At 42.3% G+C, this 22,173-nt stretch overlaps 1 protein-coding gene and 1 long non-coding RNA gene across 3 annotated transcripts in view; one reads left to right on the top strand and one right to left on the bottom strand.

Annotated features, from left to right (window-relative positions):
• The window catches only part of LOC109517510 (uncharacterized), a 183,758-nt gene extending 178,202 nt beyond the window's left edge, over nucleotides 1–5,556 (top strand). The window contains exon 6 of the long non-coding RNA XR_002168558.1: nucleotides 4,425–5,556. This is a non-coding gene — a long non-coding RNA (uncharacterized LOC109517510). The remainder of the gene's footprint in view (nucleotides 1–4,424) is intronic.
• A 15,237-nt stretch (nucleotides 5,557–20,793) lies between these two features.
• Nucleotides 20,794–22,173, bottom strand: part of LOC109517511 (ephrin-A5b) — a 91,115-nt gene continuing 89,735 nt past the window's right edge. For both annotated transcript variants that reach the window (XM_019872710.1, XM_019872709.1), the window contains one exon: nucleotides 20,794–21,558. In XM_019872710.1, the coding sequence (XP_019728269.1) occupies nucleotides 21,431–21,558 (128 nt within the window). In that variant the 3' untranslated portion in view covers nucleotides 20,794–21,430. The remainder of the gene's footprint in view (nucleotides 21,559–22,173) is intronic.

The raw sequence follows: 22,173 nt of genomic DNA, 5'->3' as shown, positions 1-22,173 counted from the left end.
GAATACGAAAGCTCTGACATTTTGAGAAATCGGAGCAGAGCGGCAGTCGGAGGTTTGCACCAACTGTCTTCCTTGGCCTGGAATGTCGGGGCCCGTAATATTCGGCGCATTTCCTACATGGCTAATATCTTCTGGATTGTGTCTGAGCCAGGACAAATATGCTTATTTCCAGTACCGGAAGTTTGTTTACATTGACGTTTCCTTGACAATTTATGGAAAAACAAGAGAAGGAAGGAGGGGAAGCGTGAGAGTGATATGAGCGCCTCTGATAAATCACGAGACAGGCGACACTTTAAATACGGTTTGCATCGTAGTGGAGACTGCAAGGAATAAACAAATGATATTGTCAGAGTCAGTATCGGATAAAATATAGTTATCAAGCCACTTAGCTATTGAGTCACCTCAAGGCATTAAATCTGAAATGTATTCATGGATTCCTTAAATCTCCGTCACGTCAAAGTAGCATCACCATAATCCCCAAACTCGATTTACTGTCCTCAAGAATATATAATGTTGTTGTGTTTCTAATGGCATCGTTCAGTATTTTTTTTTTTTGTCACGTTTTTCTGACAGAGCCCCTCATGATACTGAAAAGCTCTGTTGCTATTCGCACCATTAGTCACAGAGGAAACATGATTCTGGGGTCCCCGGGCTATCAGCAACATGTGGGATCCTTCAAGGTTCTCTTCTCAGCCCCTTGTTTTTTGGCCCCACAAGCTTGTATTTGAGAGTGTTACTATTTTAATGTCATAAGTATGCAGATGATGGCATGAGAGTTTACATAAGAATTTATTAGTACAGTTAACTAATTAGGTGGTAGTTATACCAGTCATTGATAATGACAATGATCATAAATTTATAGTAGGTTATTGAATTAATTGATGCCCCGCAATGAGAGGCTCTAGCCAGCAGCTGTCTGTTGAGCTAACAGGCTTCCTGGGCTTGTCTCGTTCCTCCCAAACTAACAAGCACGTTAGATTTCAGAGGGGGGCGATTTCCTAAATGTCCCCCCTATAGTTGCCTTACGATGATCGAGTGACCTGCAGTTCAGCGTGTGGTCTGCCTTTTGCCCAAAGTCAGGCTGGGGTAGGCTCCAGGTGTTCATCACCCTGAACAAAATAAGTAATATAGAAAACGAATGCAATGACTTATTGTGTACAGATTTCTCTACACATACTATTTTTTTTTTTTTTAAGTCTTTTACCCCTGTATCAGGGATTTGGGCCTTTCTTGGGCAGGAGAAGCTGCAATACAGATGCATTTGCAAAGGTTTTTCCCGAAAGAAATCTACACCTCAGCCCAAAAATTGATATCGGTTGGGATGGACCACTAATGTTTTCCACATTTTGCTCCCTTCTGTAAGTATTTGTAAAGGTCATATTGCATTTTTTTTTTTCACACTAGGCTTTTGTTTGAGTCTATGTGCACACACAAACAGACACATGAGTGAGCACACACACACACACACACACACACACAAAATGAAAACACATGTTTCCATTTCGGCGGTTCTCATAGAAAAACTGTGTTGCTATTAGTAGTCCGCTGGATTGAACTCATCTCTGTTTCCCAGCTTGCAGCTCACTTTGGCTTTGCGTCAAACTGCTGCGGTTGCATTCCTGCGGACGATTTTGGACACGATGGGTGGACAGCTTGAGTTAACCCAACATTTTATGTGTATTTCGCCCCCCAAATCTATCGGTCAATCGGAAAACACTTAGAGAGAACACTTTGGATTGTTTTTGGACATCCCACATGAAAAGGGCAGACGTTTCAGTGATAAATATTGCGTGTTGGACGCGCCTGTCAACATGTAATAAAGCATTTGGGCTGCTGAAATCTCACTTTGTGGATTCACAGACGTCCGTTGTCAGTAAGCCTGTCACATTCCTCATCGTATTTTGACGTGAGAACAGCATTCTAGGAGACTAATATCCAGGTCAAGATGGATTTGTTGAGTGGAATGGATTCCCTTACGCTCTTTTGGCAATATTCTGGGCTCCGATCCCTTCTTTCTTACCCTGCTTTATCCTCGACCCTTTGCCTCACCCGGTGACTTGGACCACCTAGAACTGCTGGAAAGCCCCCCTGCCTACCTGTTGCATCCCTTACAAACATGCGTCAGTCAGCTCAGAATGAGTATCTTTCAGTCTTTCAGACTCTAAAGCATGAATTCTGACAGCTGTATAGGAAGGAAATACTTTGACAGGCAAAATATTTACACCTCGACAGCCTTAGTAATGGAGAGCCCCCCCAACAGGCTCCCCGTTGTGTCGGGCTCTGAAACTGCACCAGCATATTTTTTTTTTCCTGTATGCCAGCTGTGTGTCGTGTATTTTTTTTTTCAATTTCATTTATGTGTCTGTGCTCCGAGCGTGAGGTAAACAGCAACACTGAAGAGCGCTAATTAGACCAACGAGTGGGAATGTCTTTTTTTTTTTTTTTTTTGCACATTATTACAATTCACAATAAATATAGCCTGTGGTGACATCGGTGCGTTTCAAATAATTAAGGCCATTTCACCTTGGATGCACAACAAACACTGCCAGGGAATTTATTTTTAATGGGTGAAGTCAAATTTTAATGCGAGGGCGACACTCAACCAGGGTTAGAGTAGGTTGGGATTTTTCATTAGAGTTAGGTCTTATTTCATTCTGACTTTTGTTTTGGCAATTCCGTTAGTTTTAATTACTTTTTACTGCGGCTTGGGAACAAGGAGCTGCCCGCCTAGTTGCAACACCCTAGCTCCGCCCCTGGGTGTCACACAGTCGGGTGGATGTGCAGCAACTCATTTGCATGACACAAAACCTCCCCGCAACTGAATGATTCAACCATGTTGTTCTAATTACTTACAAACATTCCCAACAGTTTTGATTAAAAAAATCATGCAAAAATATTTGACAAATGAAATGGCAAATTTTTTGTTGTTGTTGTAAATAACACAAACCACCCAATTTGACCTCCACATCCCATATTATGCCTTCTCACATTAATTTCCTGTCATTGATTTTCGCCACAGTGGCCCTAATACGATTATTATTTAAATCCAAATTCTAAAACATACTCTGTCTGTAGTATGCCAAAGCAGCTTCCTTAAAGGTCAAACCGACATTTCTTTTGCAAGATTTTGTGTAATTCAGCTCGGGAGTCGCACTCCCCCCGCCCCCCGTTGAATTTTATGGTTCTATCCTTTGTACCCCTGAGGTGCACGTCGTCTCAGCATCCATCCCCATTTCACGTTTTAACACTCCATGTCAGAAATGGGATATGTCACTTCCTTCTGTAAATCGGAGTGGAATGCTGGCTACCCCTGGAAACACATGTTTTACCTTTGCGGGGCTGATGAAGGTTATAGCCGTTCACTCATCGTAACGTGCTCCCCTGTGATACTCAACCGCACAAAAAATGCAATTTTGCATGCAGAAAACCACGTTAAGCGTACATGCGCACACACACACGCTGGCACATAACAGCTTTCAGCTCAGCAAGAGCAAAATCATCTGTGAGGGCAACAGGCTTTAGATGGCGCCCCATCGTGAGACTGTGAAATGTTATTATTTAGTGCTTGGCCGGTTGTCTGTGACAACATGAAGGTCAGATGTGGGGCCGATCCAAAGTCCTGCTTTACCAGAACATTATTTCACATCAGACATTGTTGGTTCAAAGACTTAACAATGGAATTTATGTCTGAGGCCGGGGACACACGTAAGAATTTTTTAAAAATCATACGTGTTTCTGAAGAGGATCAGAGAGACGGGTGTGATCCAAAGTGGCAAAGTCGGGAAGGAAACACTTGCTTTGGCAAATACTTCCTGCCGTCTTGGGAGGCCCTCCCCGACCGGAGGCTGCCATGTTTCGCCACCATCTTTCTGCTACGGATACCCTAAGGAGACAAACTTACCCCATGACTTGGGGGAGCTGAAGAAGTCATTTGGAATGACATTTTGCTTGCACTTCTGCTGAAGAAATTGGTAATAGGCTTGCGACGTGTGGTCTCTCCGAGGCACCGTAGCGCACGTGGTCCACCTCTGGGTACAGGGTGCAGAATCCGTTTGTATCTTTTTCAACTGGTGCTAACTACTCTGCCCGAAGTGAACTCCAATAACACTTTGTCACTATTGACTGTAACAGGATCTCATCTCATAACAACTCCGTTTGCCTTGGACGTACTGACCATTTTTGGTCAAATGACTTTGCTCAACTTTTCTATTCTTTACCATACGTGTGTGTTTGCGTACATTCGGGGTCAGTGTTGTACTACTGAAAGCAATATGTTGGCTGTTTCATTTCCCTACAGCACAATGAATGATTTTCCTGCCACGAGTCAGGATTATACATCAGAGTGCAGACAACCTGTGATAACCACCTTATCTCGTACACAACGCCTTGTCAATAAACTCTATTGGCATATTTTTATTGATCAGATGAGGCCACAGTGTCCGGATAACAAGGACTGCTACGGACACTATGGATTTCAAGATGAGACGAGCAAGAACCTGTGAGTCATAAAGGAGGACATATCCAGTGGTAGAAAAAAAAAAAAAGAAGACAATTTTCCCCAAATGTGTTTGAGTTCTCATTAAGCGGTGATTCTTGTATATCTTTCTGTAAAATCCCATCTTGGTGAGTACAGCTGCACCAAAGCTGATGTGACTGCATGGGCCTGAGCACCTGGGGAGTGTCCTAGAAAAGCCAGAGAAACAATTTTGTTCGGAACTGGGCATACTGTGGCCTCTTTCTGAGAAGACCGAATGAATCTTACTGTGCACTTACACGCATTGCAATTCAACTGAACAACAGACTTGTCATCCTTGTTTCCTTACAATGTCCAGAGATGCTTATTAACTCAACTGCGGGGGCTGCCCACCCTCAATAAGAGGTTTTTTTTTTTTTTGTATAAATGCATTTTCAGTATAATGTTCCACCTATCCAGTTTCCATTGCGCTTGTCCTCATTAGTGCCAACCTACTGCTGAGCACATACAGACAAACAACCATTCACACTTAGGTTCACTCCTACAGGGGCAATCAAGAGTCTCCTCACCCGACTTGCATGTTTTCAGAAATGTGATAGGAAGCTGTCGTATCAGGAGTACATGGAAACTGTATAAAGGTTCTGAGATTCACACCGTCTCGACTGTGACTCTGCATACAAGACACACTCACTAAACTCAAGTATACACAACGCCGTTGTGCTCCCTTTATTATAGTATTAATAATATACTGGTTACATTGATTGCCATTTTCCTTGTAAAATTACACTAAAATTAGCAACGTTTAAAATTACAATATTTTTTTCAGTAGATATCACTTTTAAGTATATATCACTCCCCCTAACAAAATGAAGTACAGTTTGGTAGGTAGGTCAGTCAGTGATTCCAAAGCAGGGTCTCATGGGAGATCATCAGGGAGGCTGCAAGAATGTATCCAATTTCACTTATTTGTGGTTTCCAGCGATTATCTCCTCCTTGTGTTGAGATATATATAGCTAGCTATTCATCTACCTCGCTAGCTAGCGAGGTAGATACATAGCTTGCTAGATAAATAGCTAGCTAGCTAGATGAATAACTATCTCGATAAATAGCTAGCTAGGTAGATGAATAGCAAGATAGCTAGCTAGCTAGGTAGATACCGAGCTAGCTCGCTCGGGATCTACCTCGCTAGCTAGCGAGGTAGATACATAGCTAGCTAGATAAATAGCTAGCTCGATAAATAGCTAGCTAGGTAGATGAATAGCTAGAAAGCTCGCTAGCTAGGTAGATAGCGAGCTAGGTAGCTAGGTAGATAAATAGCTAGTTAGCTAGATAGATAGATTTTCATGCCTCCATCTAGTCAAGGGGACACAACAGCACGGAATTGAACCCATAGATAGATAGATTTTCATGCCTCCATCTAGTCAAGGACACAACAGCACGGGATTGAACCCACAAAAACAGCACGGTGGTGCAACCTTGAGATCATCTGCTGGCAATGTGCTGCCGCTGGAGAATGAGGGCAAGGGTTTGACAATACAAGAAACTACAGAGATTGGCCATCAGACTGTAACATGAATACCTTTGTGCATCTTGGTGTGTTTTGTGTGGAGAAGATGGACTTGCTGACCTCAGTGCTACTGAACAGGTTATTAGGAGCAGTGGCCTGGGAGCGACTCAAAGGGTTCAAGTGTGGAAAATCCACGAGGTATTTTATAGGCGACCACCTTTATTCTTTCAGCCGCTGAAAGCTTTTTAAAGTGACACGGAAAGTAGAGCATGCACTCTAATAGACCCCACATTAGCTCCATGGCAACAGAGACGCCAGATCTACAGTGAAAAGACAATACGAGCGGGGTGTAATTGAGATCACTGGAAGGAAAAGTAGTATTCCCTGGATGGAGTGTATCATCTGAAGTAAAAGAGTAGTTTGTGGTCTACAGAGAGAGCGAGTTCTCCCCCAAAGGAGCTTATTATCCACATATAGACACATCACTTTCCTTCAACGACATGGAGCATTGGCTTCGGTAGAGCGCTCACACACCCACACACACACACACACACACACACACACATACACACTTCCAGTGAAAGCAGGCTCACGACAGTTTTCAGCACTTTGCTAATCTAAGATGATGAAGTGTCAGTGCCCCTCTTTTGTGTAAAATGTGTGCGTGCATGTGTGCTGGTACCCATTCTTCATGCTGTTTTGAGGGATCTTTTTCATCTCGTACATTTACTGACGAGCTTCAAATGGACCTCAAACAACTTCCGTTGGAATGTCGGATGCAAACTTTTTTAGTTTCTTCCGGAAAGGATGACGGGACCAATGACCTGGACCGCGACCTCTGTGGCCAAACAGAGGGCGAAACAGGTACTTTCCAAAGTCTGTACATTCTTAGATTGTGGAAATGATTTTTCCGTGTGCACGGTTGCAAGTGGTCCAACATAATTTGACAGTCATTCAAGATGTCCTTGGTTTGTGCTTCCTCAGTAAAAAAATGCATTTAAACATTCACGTTGGTTGTGATATTTAGATTTCGTCTAACATTTCCCCTGCAACAGTTAGAAATGTTCGGTGTCAATAAAAATAATGAATTGACTTATTCACAGTGGTTTGAGAGAAAAAAAATGATCCAAGGTATCAAAACAGAGAAGCGATTTCAACCACATTCTTGCATAAGAGGCGTATATATAAACACATCCAGCCATGGAAACATTGCTACAAGTTGCGCAAGTGGAAGAATGTCAGTAGGCTCCTGAATTCAAAAACATTGTGACGTTAAGGAGGTCTGATTGTATTGAAAATATTATATTCAAACACCTCCATAAGCGGGTGTAGAAACTGTATAAACGGACAATCGATGCCTTCCCAATGCACTCCGCTTGATTAAGCAACTCACAAAGCATAGAGAGTGAGTCAAAGTACCACTTCCCCATTTCCCAAAGACCTTCACTGCTTCCACTTCTTGTGTTTTGAACGTCTCCGGTCTGCTCGGTTTAGTTTGGCCATCAGTCTCAATTTAACAACTCTCTCCACTTGTTTCACTGGAAATGCAGCAGAGTTAATTGGCACGAGCCCAGGACTACGGGCTTACATTACACTAAGTAGCACAAGATAGAAATAAATGAACTGAAAAGCCAGTTATTGAAAGTCGGAGATTCAAATCTTCAAGGCTGTTGGGCCCATTATTACACTGGAAAAAAAAAAGAAACACTTTATGTGACTTTCTGGACTAAACACGGCAGTAATGGTCCACATAAAGCCAAGATTAAGAATTAGGGCTGGGGCTTGACTGTTTGTGATTATACCCCACGCAGTCAGCTCGGCCATAACGTGTCAAAACACTTCATTGAGGTTTGCCAAGGACGCCCTCCTGGTTTCCATCATGTGTCGATGATTGAGGCTTTTTAATGCCGACCTATAAAACAATGCCATAAACTCGGTCATGTTAAAAGCTGATACAATTAGCTCCACGGAGGTCCTGAATATTGCGCTCAAGACCCTTCTTATTTTATGACTGTCGGCTTATTTCGCTGGTAAATTAAAGCTATGAAAGGGGTGACGTAAGTCGGATCAATAGCGTCCAGGAGAAAAATATTTTAAAAAAAAATCGTGCTTGTTACTTTGTAAAGCATTTATATTCGAGTGAAAGGTGAGCGCAAATGAGGTTTTTCTTCCTATTGCGAATACATCAGCCAAACGTTCTCAGCTCAAGGTAGAGGACTTATAGAGATAAAGTGACCCCGTTATAACCTTTATTCTTCTCTTTTGTCACATTACAGATAAATAATGACAGCGAAATAATATGGTAAATGTGTATTGCTTTCCAAGGGAGAAATAAAGGATGGAATCAATAGGACCATTAAAATGCAGGGCCAATGAGCATTATTTAGTGGAAGACACAAACATTAGTCACCCACCCGTTGGGACGGAAGCCAGATGATATCATAGCCACTCCGAGCGTCGGCCTCGCCATTAGAAAGCATCGGGAGATCATTTGTGGATTTCTGTTTTTGCAACGTTGAGAGGTCTTTTTTTTTTTCCCTTGACATCATTATTACATTTTTGTTTATATTCTGTCAGAAGAACAAATGTGAGATAACCAAGTTGTGATTTTCTCTGTCATTATCTCTAAACACAATAGCTTTTTACTTTCTAGTTTTATCATTTAGTTTTGTTCCATAATTCATTCCAATAAGTATCCATGCTGTTTAAATAAATAAATAAAAAAAAGACTGCAATTTGTCAGGCCCAGCTTTCAAACAATAAAATGTTAATTTTTTTTGGGGTTGCACTTTTATTACTGAAGCATGGGGCAGCCAATGTGGAGTCAAAACATTTGGACTGGCAAATACATTCAAACATACTTGTATGTTCAAACCTACTTGCAGGCTAAGTGCTACAAACGTAGCATTTTTCCCATCATGCCACGGGCTACCGTTTTCCGTATGCGCATACCCCGTGGCATTACGTATCGATATAATGTCGCCAAAATGCTAAAAAAAAAAAAAACATTGTGGCATCACGGGAAACAAATGCTGTGTCTGTAGCATTTATCCTCCAACTATGTTCCAACGTATTTGCGAGTAGATTAACACGTTTCCGTAGTTTATGAAGAAAGTAAAAAAAAAATTTTTTTTAATCCTATCAGGAAAAAAAAAAACAAAACAATTTTTAAATAAATAGATTCATTTGTAAAATAAAATAAAAATCCAAGTTATTTAAAAGAAAACTAGGCTTTCTCTTGACTTTTATTACAACGAAAGCCTTTATAGCACAAGCTTTAATATCTTTAACTTTCAATATTCCTTCTTGAGAGGTAACCAAGCACCTGCCTTTATAAAAGCCCATTTGACTGTAAAATCTGTCATCACTCTGCTCTGGTGCTACCGGTGGTCACCTCTCTCAGGGTGGGGGTGTCGGCCTGACTGGCATGTTTCTCAGGCCACACACCATCATCCAGAAAGCATCGAAGAACAGCTGATGATTGCTCATTGTACATAATGACGCGGCGACAATGAGTGCCGTGGTTCACTGTAGCCGATGAGACGTTTGTGCGAAGGTGGCACTGTAATTTTTATCTCTTTCTGTAATTTTTTTTTCTGAGTTTCAGCGAGAATCTAAATGCAAGTAACTCTGATGCACTCGATCAGTTCATCGCGATGCCTCCTCTGATTAGAATGGAAAGAATGAGAGATTTGTGATCATCACTGACCTCAATCTGGATGAAAATTCTCGATGTTGCATTGCCAGGCAAAACTGTACATATGTCTTGTTTGATCTGGAGAGTCATCATGGAAGTTACTGTAACATGTGACATGAGTGTCGCAAAGGGTTCAGTTTATTGCACAGCGTGAAATTTCTTCATGATCAAAAAAGCCAACTGCCCAAAGACAGCTTGAAGAGGCTCCGGCATACCCGCGGGTTCCTCGTGAGGAGAAGCGGCGAAATAGATTTTTTTTTTTAAGAAATATTTGCTGTTAATTTCATGCAATTTTAAGAAAAGATGCTATGTTGGGATTGACATGTCTGTTTCAAATAATCTGTCATTGGTTTAATGTATCAATTTCTTGGGATCGGTGGGCACTCAAGAGTTGAATGCTAGTTTTAGTATCAGTCTGAAAAACAAAAAACTGCAATCAAACATCCCTATAAAAAAATACATGGGGGGAAAAAATAGACTGACAATGGGGCATACTAAAAGTTGAGGTTTTAGTCTCTTTGTTTGGTATCCATGCCTGTGAGTTACGACGAAGCATAACAGGCAGAACAATTACATGATCTTCCACAAAACGGCAAAAGGCACATTTTACGTGTGTGTCCACTTTTTGTGGCGTCTTTGTTTGGTCTCGTGTCATGAGACTGTTCTGAATGTAAAATATGCGCCTTGGCTCAATCAGGCTTGGGGAAACGGTGTCCTCGAGGAAAAAAAAATCCTCTTCCCCGGAAGTGTTTTTCACTTCAGAGTAAATGTGGCTAATTCAACCTAAAGTAATTGCCATCAAACGAATGGGCTAAAAAAGCAATAAGAGGGTTATTACAATGACATACCGGCACTAGATCAATGTGAAGTCTTTGCCCTGCAGGTTATCAATTACAACCTAATGATTTTGTCATCCTGTTACGACAACAACTTTCCCGCTTTTTGTTTTTGCCTCCATGAGCCGTGATTTATGCTTTTAATATTTTGGGTGGCAAAAAAAAAAAAAAGAAAGAAAATAGACGGACACTTGTGTCATTATGATGCTGATGGAAAGAAATATTGTGGAGATTAATTTTCCTTTTGAGTTTTAATTAGTTTACTTTTCTGTCTCATCTATCATTAGCGCTGGAAATGAAATGTAGAGGTGAAAGCCAGAACGAGCAAGAGGTCTCTCAGTGTTTTACATTCCACTTCCAAGAAGGAAATAAATGTTGGCTACATTATTCATGAAGTTTTCCATAACTTTAATCTGATTTCCCGCATTAAGGCTCGCATTCGCTGACAATATCTCACTTGACAAAGCCTCGCCGTTTCTTTCATCTCTGCAAATGTGCGGACGCATTAACAGAGTTGCCGCTGATCGTGTCATATTTCAACGCGTTGCATCCTCAGCGAGCAGTGACGTGCGGGTGAGATTCGAGACTGGTGAGGCACTCCTTCCCCGGAGTGGGGTAGAAAAATATAAAATGGTCAAAATATATTAAGAACCACACCAAAATCATAGTCCAGAGGACAAATAATAATACCTGTCTTATTTTATTATTTTGTTTCGTTTTTTTCCTCTCATGATGACAGGGGAGGCAAAGCCTCACCTGCCTTCCCTGAATGCACGTCACTGTCAGCAAGTGAGAAAGATGTGGAATGTCTCTCGGCTTGCTTTTGAGCATCTTCGTAAAACATGCCTAGAGTGAGACTAAACTACGAAATAAGATCAACACCATTAAAAAAAAAAAATCTGACCAAAGGATACAAAGGAGGGAAAGTGTCATGATAACCAAAGAGCGGCCCTTCACTCCTCACTGAGGGAAGGGTCTGGCTCCTCCCTGAAATAATATTTGAATGTCAATTAAATGCACCCCTTAATTCCATTACGTTTTAGGCATATTCCAAAAAAAAAACAACAACATAAAAATAAAAAATTGGATGAAAGCCTAATATTCCTATTTGTTTGTGAGTGGTGCATATGTTTAGGGCTTGTGGATGCATCTTAAGAGTCTGAAAGTCCTCGAAAGTCCAAACGAAGAGGCGAGGCTTCCCCACAGTGGTTTGATGAACAGATGACGAGCCCTCGGTGTCTCGTCATAGAAAAGACGAGCTGTAAGATGAGCAATTAAAATTAATGGACGACTCAGCTGATACCAAGAGGATCTTTTCATCGGGGCTGTTACGTCTTGTCAAAACCCTTCCACAAATTTGGAACAAATGAACTCCGACATCATTTACAATGCACGGCTATTACGATTAGCTTAGGACGCAGCCCTTCAAAATGATACCATTCAATTGATTGTCTCTTTTAATAGTGGATGTTGAAATTGATGGAAGCAATTGTACTTGAGCCCCATTAAGGGAATGTCCAAATTAAGTCATAAAAATGATAATTAAGCAAGTGGTTATCATTTCATGTCATTACTCTTGGAGAGCTAGCGAAAGGAAAGACGAGCTAATTGGGCTTATATGGTCACACATTTCGTTTTGTTCGCCTTCTCATCTCATCATGATGGGGCGATAATCATATTTATTTTGTACTTATTGGTTTATTGTACATTTTAAAACAAGTAATAGAGCCATCAAATGGAATAATAGCATTTGCTTTATTGTTTGCGACAGTGGTTCTGGCGGTTAGCATGTCTGCTGTACAGTTCTGGGCTTCTGCTTCTGAATATGTGCTCGGGCCTTCCTGTTTGGAATTTAAATGCTATCATTGGGAGAAAGAATAACATGTTCCAAAATAATAACAATGAATTAATCAGATTTATAAAGCAACTTCCAGAACAGGAAGCTTTACAGAGCCTTGAAGATCAGAGTGGCTTAGTTTCTCAAGGTGCAAATTAGCTGTCAATTCAAACTTCAAAAAGCGCACGTGTTCCATATTTCACGCAACACGTCCACCGGCATGCGAATAAACGCGTGAAAAAAAACCAAGCAGATTGATAGACATCTTTAGCACGTACGCTGCGCTGAAATGGGGACTTTTCTTCTTTTTGTGATCACCAAGAGAGGATAAAGCGACGATGATGATCCCGAGTCGCCAGCGTTCTTTCAGACGGCCGTGTGTGCGGTGTGGCTTCGCGCTGATATTTGTAGTGGCGTCACATTCTCTGGTAATCCTCCTCTGGATTGGCGGGAGCTCGTCACCGCTCGGCCCTGAAGGTCACCGTGTGAGGAGCATCAGTAAAACGCAGTGACCTGCAGCAAAACCACCTCAGACCTGAGCAAGTCTCTGTGTTTGCGGATTGATTAAAACCAAACCAAATACACGGCGAATGAAGAGAAGACTTTCATGTTCACTCTTGCAGCGATTCTCGAGGTGCGCGTACATGGGCTCCCCGCTAGTGGTACATGAAAGGATCACTGGCTGAATACATTTCGGCATCGGAACTTTAAGATGCTCATGGTCATTGTTCTTTGAATAAATATCAATTTTCCATTGTTCCTGTCCTGATTCGGGTCACAAGTGAGCTGTAGTCTCTCCCGGTTGACTTTGAGCTAGCGGTTGAGCGCTAGCTGGACTGGCTGCTAGCCAGTCGCATGGCACATATGGACGATCTTTCACACTCACATTCACGCCGATGGACAATTTAGAGTCGTCAAGGAACCCGACACGTTTTTGGAATAAAACCAACGAAAGCACGCAGAGCATGCAAACTTGATTCCAATCCACAACCTTTGACCTTCAGTTGGAGTTCATGCAAAAAATATTTTGCCATGAAGGACGTTTGTGTTTGGATCCAGGATTTATTTTGTAATTTTTCAATTTTTTTTTTTTTTTAATGAAGTCCATAGCTTCATCTTGGCTTCTGTGTAGACTGCTGAGTAATGTGCATGACTGCCACCAACAGGCCTGGAGTGGCACATCTTTGATGAAATTTTTTTTTTTTTCATTCCGTCTTGGTGAACCCTCATTTGTAGATGCTTTCAAAGTGAATCTTTGTGTCTTCCGACTTCCCTGCAAAAGTTTCATCTCCGTGGCCGTTTGTATAACCAAACTTTTCATTCGTCACAGTGCCGTCGCGTGGCGGACGTAATAAAAAGCTTCCATTTTGGTCCTGCGAAATTCTTATCATTTTTCTTCCTTCCCCCGCCGTCCTCTCACTTCCTCCCGCCATCAGTATGTCGCCTCTACTGACATGCGACACGCCAAATAAATCATACATTCTGACCTTGAATCCCGTCCTGACGCCTGTAAAATATATTCCGCTTATCGCTTATTTCTGGCCCACCACCTCGCAATAAATACCAGGATGACAAAGTTGATATGGCCAGGAGCCCCCCCCCAGTCCCCACCCTTCCCACTCTCTCGCCCATCCCGACGCAAATATCTATTCATAAAGAGCGGTAGCATAATTGTGTGATTTATGACCTTTTCACACCACTGGAGCGATTAAGTGAAGACGTCATTCGGAGCTGTCACTCACAGCGCTTGGAAACAAAACAGCAGGCGGCTTTAAAAAGACTTGAGAACGATGCCTTCAAAGAAAAACCTTGACGTGTCCTTTAGGGAATGGCGTCGGGTGTAACGATGCACCTGACAAGAGAGGCCACCGCCAGCATTGATCTGCTCCGCCGTGATGATCGTAATTTAATACAGTCAACCCCCGTTTATTGCGAGGGATACTTTCCAGACCCTCGTGCAGTATTGAAAATCCTCAAATATAAAAACAAAGATATTTTGTACTCCTCCCGCACAACCTAAACACAGTTCATTATTGTATATGTATTGTAAATGTAATAGAACGCACAGAAAATTGCAAGGAGAACCCTTTTTTTTTTTTTTGGTAATTAATAGGTTACGCTGCAATCCTGGCTCGAATGACACCCTGTTCTCACACACACACACACACACACACACACACACACACACACACACACACACACACACACACACACACACACACGAATCAAAAGCACACCGGAGTATATACTATTTTCTTTCAAATGTATTGAAATATAAACCAATTAAAATACAGCAACTGTCACGCATAATTATAATTATGATAACAGATGAGGGGGGGAGAACACAAATCACGCACTGCGCAAATGAAACTTAAGAAAAGTTAATTGCACCAATTATATCGCAGCGTGACCATTTTCTTTCATGATGAGAACTGGATTGTGAATTTATTTGCGACATGCAAAATGATCTTTTTGCTACATGAATAGACGTAATCAACTGCGAGGTGAGTCCCTGTGTTATTTCCAGTTGTCTGTTGCAATAATGAATCCTCCTCTCAAAATTCTTATTTTATTTTTTTATTTATTTATGAACATAGTTTCTCATTGAGTTTTCCCCGGCATTCAGTAAATCCCTTAAAAAAAAAAAAATCCAGACTGTGGCTCTCCTTTCCCACATGCAAGGGCATTATCGGAAGTATACCTTAAAAACCCACATAAATTCTGCAATACGAGAATGACGAACTACGATCAAGCGTATGAGGCATCTTGACATCAAACGATCATACGCAGCCAACGTAATGATTGGGTGCAGGCCGCTTATCTTGATTGGGATCTCTGCGAAGACGCACCTGCATCTCCACAGCTCCCAGCAGGAAGAACAACTTGAGGCTAATTGACTCATCTTGTCGAGTGTCTCCGTGCATAAAATGTCGCTTCGGAGGCTCCGAAAGGGCGCCGCATTTTCGGAAAGAGATTGGAGAGGCTGGCTTCCTGTGTCATTTGGGGAATTAAAAAAAAAAAAAGTGTTAGCATGTTCCAATCTTACTGGGAGAGAGGCACTTGCACCCTCTTCTTATTTTAATCAACCCATCCCTCACCTCCCTAAAAGAAGATTAGCATGAAGTCAAACTGCATGAAATCATCAAGAAAAGGACGGGGTCCAACGGGTTTATCAAGGGGTCCCCCACCCCACTCTGCCCCCTCCCGCCCACCCACACTCACACCTACCTCATTTTGGTCCTGTGGGCTCACTGGCTTTCAGTCTAATTAGCAGAGATAATGGAGGGTGACGCTAAACGGCGCTGATGGGGACCAGCAGAAGGTTATTAGGTGTCCTCATTAGTAGCCGGGCAGAGTGAAAGGCGATTTAAAGTCTTATTCTGATCCTGATGGATGGACGGTGGTCCCCTGAAGTCTGTCTTAGGAGACCTGCGAGTCTGCACAGTGGAGGGCACGTGCGTGTGCGCCACACGCAACGGCGTGATTATGATGGAGTACCGCAGGACTTTGTGACACCATTAAATCAAATGCTCATCAGCGAAGATCCCGGCTAATAGACAAAATGAACAAACGCCAACACATGCTCTCAATCAACAATCTGTGATGTTTTTATATGCTAAATAATTAGTAGGGCGTCAGCCGCTGATGCGGACGACATGCCAGTTTGTGGTTCCACTGCTGTCATCGATCATTCATCTCGCAGGCGTCAGCTAGTGGTTGCGAGGCAGAATGGGTGGCGCACAATCGTAAAACCAATAAAATGGTCACATGCACAATGCTCTGTGCAAGCCCACCAAGCACATTTAAATGACACGGCGCGGTTGACGCTGAATGAAATCCATCCATCCATTTTCTGAACCGCTTTATCCTCACAAGGGTCACGGGCGGGCTGGAGCCTATCCCAGCTGTCTTCGGGCAGTAGGCCGGGGACACCCTGAACTGGTTGCCAGCCAATCGCAGGGCACACAGAGACAAACAACCATCCGCACTCACAATCACAGGGACAATTTCGAGTGTTCAATCAGCTTGTCATGCATGTTTTTGGAATGTGGGAGGAAACCGGAGTACCCGGAGAAAACCCACGCAGGCACGGGAAGAACATGCAAACTCCACACAGGAAGGCCGGAGCCGGGATCGAACCCATGACCTCTGCACTGTGAGGTCGATGCGCTAACCACTCGTCCACCGTGCCGCACTGAATGAAATATAAGATCAATTTATATTTATGTTAGGAAAAATAGATGTAAGAATCATCACAATCATCGGCGTGAATAAAACAGCAGGCCATGTTTTTCATGTTTTATTGTATTACTCATAGATGCTCAGACACGTGTATATACAAATACAGATCAATTTTTGTCGACTTTTTTTTTTCTTCGTTTATATACTGTAAAAGAGCAGGTCTGGAAATCTTGCTCCACTGATGACAAAGTGAGCGCGGGGTACAAAGAGGAAGGACAGCGTGTGATAAGGTGGACGCGACACGATTACGAGAAGACAAACATGAATGGGGGTGGTGGGGGGGGCGCAGAACCTGGATCCATGATATGAGTTCACCCCCTCGTTGTTTGGAGGCGAGGTGGATGTATTAGTTCTTCCATGGTCACTCAGGAGCGACATCTAAGGCCGACACAAGATAGGAGCGCAGGGTTGTTAAAAAGGGGAGGGGGCGGGGGGGGGGGACGTGAAGGGCCCTGTTTTGTTGACGTGTCAAAGCACAATGGTGGAAAGCGTCTAAGGCATGGGAAACACTTTCGGCTGCCAAAAAGAAGGTCGTCGCTTCCCATTCACGGCGGCAGCACCACATGAGAAAACAAACAATAGCAAACTCAAAAGGGCTCGTCCATATTTTTGTCCAACTGAGAAACCTTCACACTGATGCGATCCTCCGAGGAGACGCGCCGCAAGTACAAGAGACGAAGTCATCAGAAAGAGTCTTTCTCCCGAAAAAAAAAAAAGAAGACAACAAACTTGGCCGAGCCCCACTGCAACTACACAACAACGTTTGGTGTTTTGTACAGCACGTTTGTTATCTCGTCACTAACAAGGCTTCATGACATCACTCGGATCGGAGATGGAAAGTAAAATGCACGACGTGAATGTGAGCCGAAAAATCGAACACACCAAAAAGAAAACGAGCAAAAAAAAAACAAACAAAAAAAAATCCTAAACTTTTAAAAACGTTTTTTTTTCTTCTTTACATGTCATTAAGTTCATGCGCATGCCACATCATGAAACCGGCAAGTTCCTTCCAGATTCCGTCCAGTTCTTTCTCATGCTTTTTCCACACACACACAAAAAAAGAGGGCAAGTCCTTAAGATCCTCGCGTGAAGAGATGGCGAAAGTTGTCGTCCGTCCACTGGCAGGTTGCACAGCTCCGACTTTTAACATATTAGGCATTGAGGATCTAAGCGCGCAACGCATTGCTTGAAAGCACTCGGCAAAACCCAGAGATATTACCATATTCTCCTTTTTGTTCTTTTTTTTTTTTTTTTTTTTAGAAAAGACATAAGAACCAAATGAATACTTTAATATCAAACACTATTTACAAGGAGTCTTCCCTAATAATAATAATAATAGTTTTAATCATTATCATAACAGTAATAATTCTACAGTTTTAACAATGATTTTTTTTTTTTTTTTTTAACTTTTGTCCTCCAGAACGTACAAAACAGATGCTATAACCTACCACGACATGTTTGATGGTTGACTACCTCGGGATACACAGTATCCAGTTTTTAAGTTGATCCTCATTTACCAGGTTAGGCCATGGCATACAATAAAGTAGGATGATAACAAAAATAACAACAAACAAAAAAAAAAGATAGGCAGTAATATTGGTTATCACAAAAGAGGGTCAACGTGGAGCTGGTTTTCTGATAAAAAGGACAATGTCCACGGTGACATCAGTACCTCATCCGGTGGGCTGAAGTTGCGCAACAGCTGAGTTGCTAGCACACGTTGTTAGCATGGCAAATGAAAAAAATAAATGTACATCGTTCGTGTTCAATAGGGTAAAAAGGCAGACGGGTTTGAAAAATAAAAAGTCAAACAAAAAACTGTGCATGTCTTTTGTTTGAAGGCGCATGAGGGGCAAGGGTGAAAAGAATGTAAAAAAAGGATCAATAATTACGAGAATCAAGTCATAACGTGGCACATTTAAGAGGAAAAAAACATTTGGATTTTTAATTTTTTTTTAAATTCAAAAATTTTATTAGGGCTAATGTCATGAAACATTTGTTTTTAATGTTTCTTATTTTCTTTAGAAAATATAACTTGATTCTCGTGTTGATCTGTTCTTTTTAGCGTGGGCCGAAGCCATGTTCCTACTTTGAAGATTGAAAGATTCCAAACTGAACTTGCAACAAGAGTTTGATGGATTTGTATTGATTTATTTACTTCACGCCGGGCACTCTTATCAATTATACGACCACCTTCAGCCACATCACATCCCTGAACCCCTCCCTAGGAATTTCATTTCCGTCACTCGTCACTTCCCCCCCAAACAGCAAGGTCACCGGTGCGTTATAACCAATGAATGAAATCGACACCATTTCTCCCGACAACCCCCCTCCGTCCCCCTTTTCCTTCAAGCCCTCCACCGTCTATTTTTAATACCAGAAATAGCTCCCCTTTGCCGCAACATGGGGTCTGCGTGCCTGTCATTTTGAACCTCATTAAAGAGTCACTTAAACCGGCAACAGGAGCCGACAGCGGACGTCTACTTTTTTTTTTTTTGTTTTGTTTTGTTTTCCGGGGGGCCCTATTTGGCACATGACAGGAAGTCACTTTTTTAGGGGCGGGGAGATTTCTCAATCTTGTGAGAAAAACACGGCCCAACCAGATGAAGCTGAATGTCATGAAACACACAGTGAGCGTATCGCTAAGTGCTGTGTATATACAGTGGTACCTCTACTTCATACGGAATTTCCAAGGTATGAAATGTCTCAACAGGAAAATATTGCCTCTTGTCACGAAAGAAATTTGAAGATTCGAACGGTAAAAATACAGTAAGGGTGGCTAGTCCCAACTCCGAGTTTTCCTGAACGCAGCATACTTATAACTGCTATGCCATTGGCTGTTACCGAGCATCATCCTGGCATCCCATTGGCTAAGAGAGACAGATAGACAGACATATGGTGTTTTTGCAGCGTCCTCTTCAATCGCCCCTCGGGCCATGAGGCGTTCCGATAGTTTTGCGTAAATGTGAATCGCCCAGAAAAAGTCGGGTGATTGCTCACAATGCTGATGTTTGCCTTGGACATTTTCAAAGGATTATTAAAAAAAAACGACAAAAACAAACGTCCTTGGATTGGTTTGTGATAAAACGCCAGGCAAAAAACACTTCTGAGGGAGAACATGAATTAAAGAGGGCAAAAAACGGCGAGGACGCAGTTAAAAGTTAAGTCAAGTCAAGTCAAGTCCAACTTTATTGTCAAATGACATCATGACCATCATCATTCTTATTTACTCTATTCTTTGTTTTTTTTACATTATGCACAACTCTCATGTATTGCGCAGTCATCTAATTGTAACACGCATTTGTTCCATATTTTGATGCATTTTTATTATGTATAAAACATATGTATAAAACAATTATGTCTGAATTTTGGCGGGGGCTTGGAACAGATTCGGGCATTGACATGGAAAACAACTTACAACATTTTCTATTAAAGACATTTCTTCCAGAACCAATCAATTTCCTAAGTAGAGGTACCACCGTAAAGCCAAAAGGACAGACCTGCTGCGCATTGCTTTTTTTCAATTCAACGGAGCAACGCGTCAGTGCCGTGTAACCGCAGCTCGCCTCTTTTCGAACCGGGCGACTAATATTTGACCCATTACCACTGCCGAGCAATTTCCAAGCTTTGGATATGGATTATGGACGCGAGTGTATCGCGTAAGTGGATGGCGCCAAGAGAACAGTTCTTTGTCCAGCTCAGTAAACACAAAATGAGTGTGACTGCTGCCGTGAAATTGCGACTCCTTAAAAGACATTGATCCTCCATCTAGTAGCGGCCCGCAAAGTCCCTGCCGGGGAGTCTAAAATTTCTCTGTTTTCTTACACACGGTAAACCACAACCTTTTAGGGTTTTACTAGGGATGGGCATGATCATCCATGAATTGATTAATTGAAAATTTGGTCCAATGTGTGGAACTGATGGTTGGTTACTTGACACAATTTAGGTGGCATTCTTCTGCTCAACACAACACTGGCATGGAAACTCAGAACATGCTGAGAGTAAAATGAATTAAAAAAAAAAATAATTGCAATTCATTGATTGTTAATTTTCTCCCATCGTCATTCATGGGAATTTCGTCAAATGCCCATCCCTGGTCATGTATATACAGTAGCTTATCCTCCTCTGACACAATCTGGCGTTACTATTAAATTAGGAAACAACTGGACATCATTAGGTTAAGGTGCAGGCTGTGTATAGTTTTTTTTTTTTTCCAGTGCTTTGGCTCTCAAACTGCCAGTCCTTTTCCTTCATCTTCATCGTTTTGACCTGCTGGGGGTCAAACATCAGACTTGATGCACCAAGCAGAACACGAAGCCAACACAACGGAGAGATACCTACACGGTTATGTACAGTCCTTCCTAAGAGTCTACAGTCTTCACTTTCCTACTCTGTAAACGCTGCTACAGAACACAACATGGTAAGAACAACGAAACACTGACGAGATTTGCTGAGTGTGTGTTTTTGTGTGTGTGTGCTGCGTTTGTGTGTGCTGGTTAAAAACAATGTATAGCGCTGTCGCGGGAAAATATGAATCACTAAGTGTCAGGAAAAAAAAACAAAAAAAAAAAAGATTTGGCATCTTAGGTTTGCGAGGGGTAAGGGGGAGTTGTCTCTTCCGCTTTTTTTTTTCCCGCCACTCACAAATGGCGAGACACATCAAACTTCGTCTGGGGGAGGGAAAATAAAAATTGAAGGATTCCTTGCGAAGCCTGCTGGGATGGCCCAATCAAACAAAACAAGCTCCGCCCTCAAATCCCGCCCCTTTCCCCCTGCAACCTTGGGCAGATTCAGGCCACGCTGGGTGTTAATTGCACCTCCGGGACAGGCGGGGGCGCTATAAGGTGAAGAGGGCCGCCAGGCAGAGCAGCAGTGAAGCCAGAAGTTGACTGGATGGGGACAGGCGCGGCGCGGCGTTTGTCTCCTCACTTCGGGAGGGCTCGGCGGGTTCATGGCTGGTGTCGTCTAGATGACGGAGGGGGGGAGAAAAAGAAAAAAAAAGAATACATTTACGTTCAAATATTAACAATGTTTTGACTACTAAAGCATTCGAGCCTTCAGTTGTTGGTCATTTGAAGTAGGAGTCTAACAATAATCAAGCCACATCAGGGTTACTGGCTCATGTTCACAACTTTATTAGACACTACGGATTCTGAGTTGCCATATGAACTTGGGTTGCTATGTCCTACGGATACAGTGATACCTTGACTGATGAATTTGATTCATTGGGTGAGCAAGCTCATCACGGAGTGGACGTAAGGGAGCAGGCCGTCCCACAATTGACGCATATTGAAATGTAGTGGGGAGGGGGGGGGGAATGAAATACATTAAAACAAAAAAAAAAAACAAACAAACAAACAAAAAAAACCCCTCCAATACACATTTTGGGTTATTTTTCCCTTTAACTCATTCACTCCCAAAGACGTTTTTAAACGTCTTTTCAGACTTGGTCCAGAATTGGCTGGAACTGAATGAGTTAAGTAACCTGAATAAACTGCACGTGGCTCTCCTTGCCCACATGTGAGAGCATTAAAGAACCTTCGTTGCTCTATTTTTGTTTCCACTTTTCTCAAGCGGCGG

This window comes from Hippocampus comes, unplaced genomic scaffold (assembly GCF_001891065.2).
Source record: "Hippocampus comes isolate QL1 unplaced genomic scaffold, H_comes_QL1_v1.1 scaffold4, whole genome shotgun sequence".
In the NCBI taxonomy this organism is placed as follows: Eukaryota; Metazoa; Chordata; class Actinopteri; order Syngnathiformes; family Syngnathidae; genus Hippocampus; species Hippocampus comes.
This window is presented reverse-complemented; position numbering and strand designations above follow the sequence as displayed.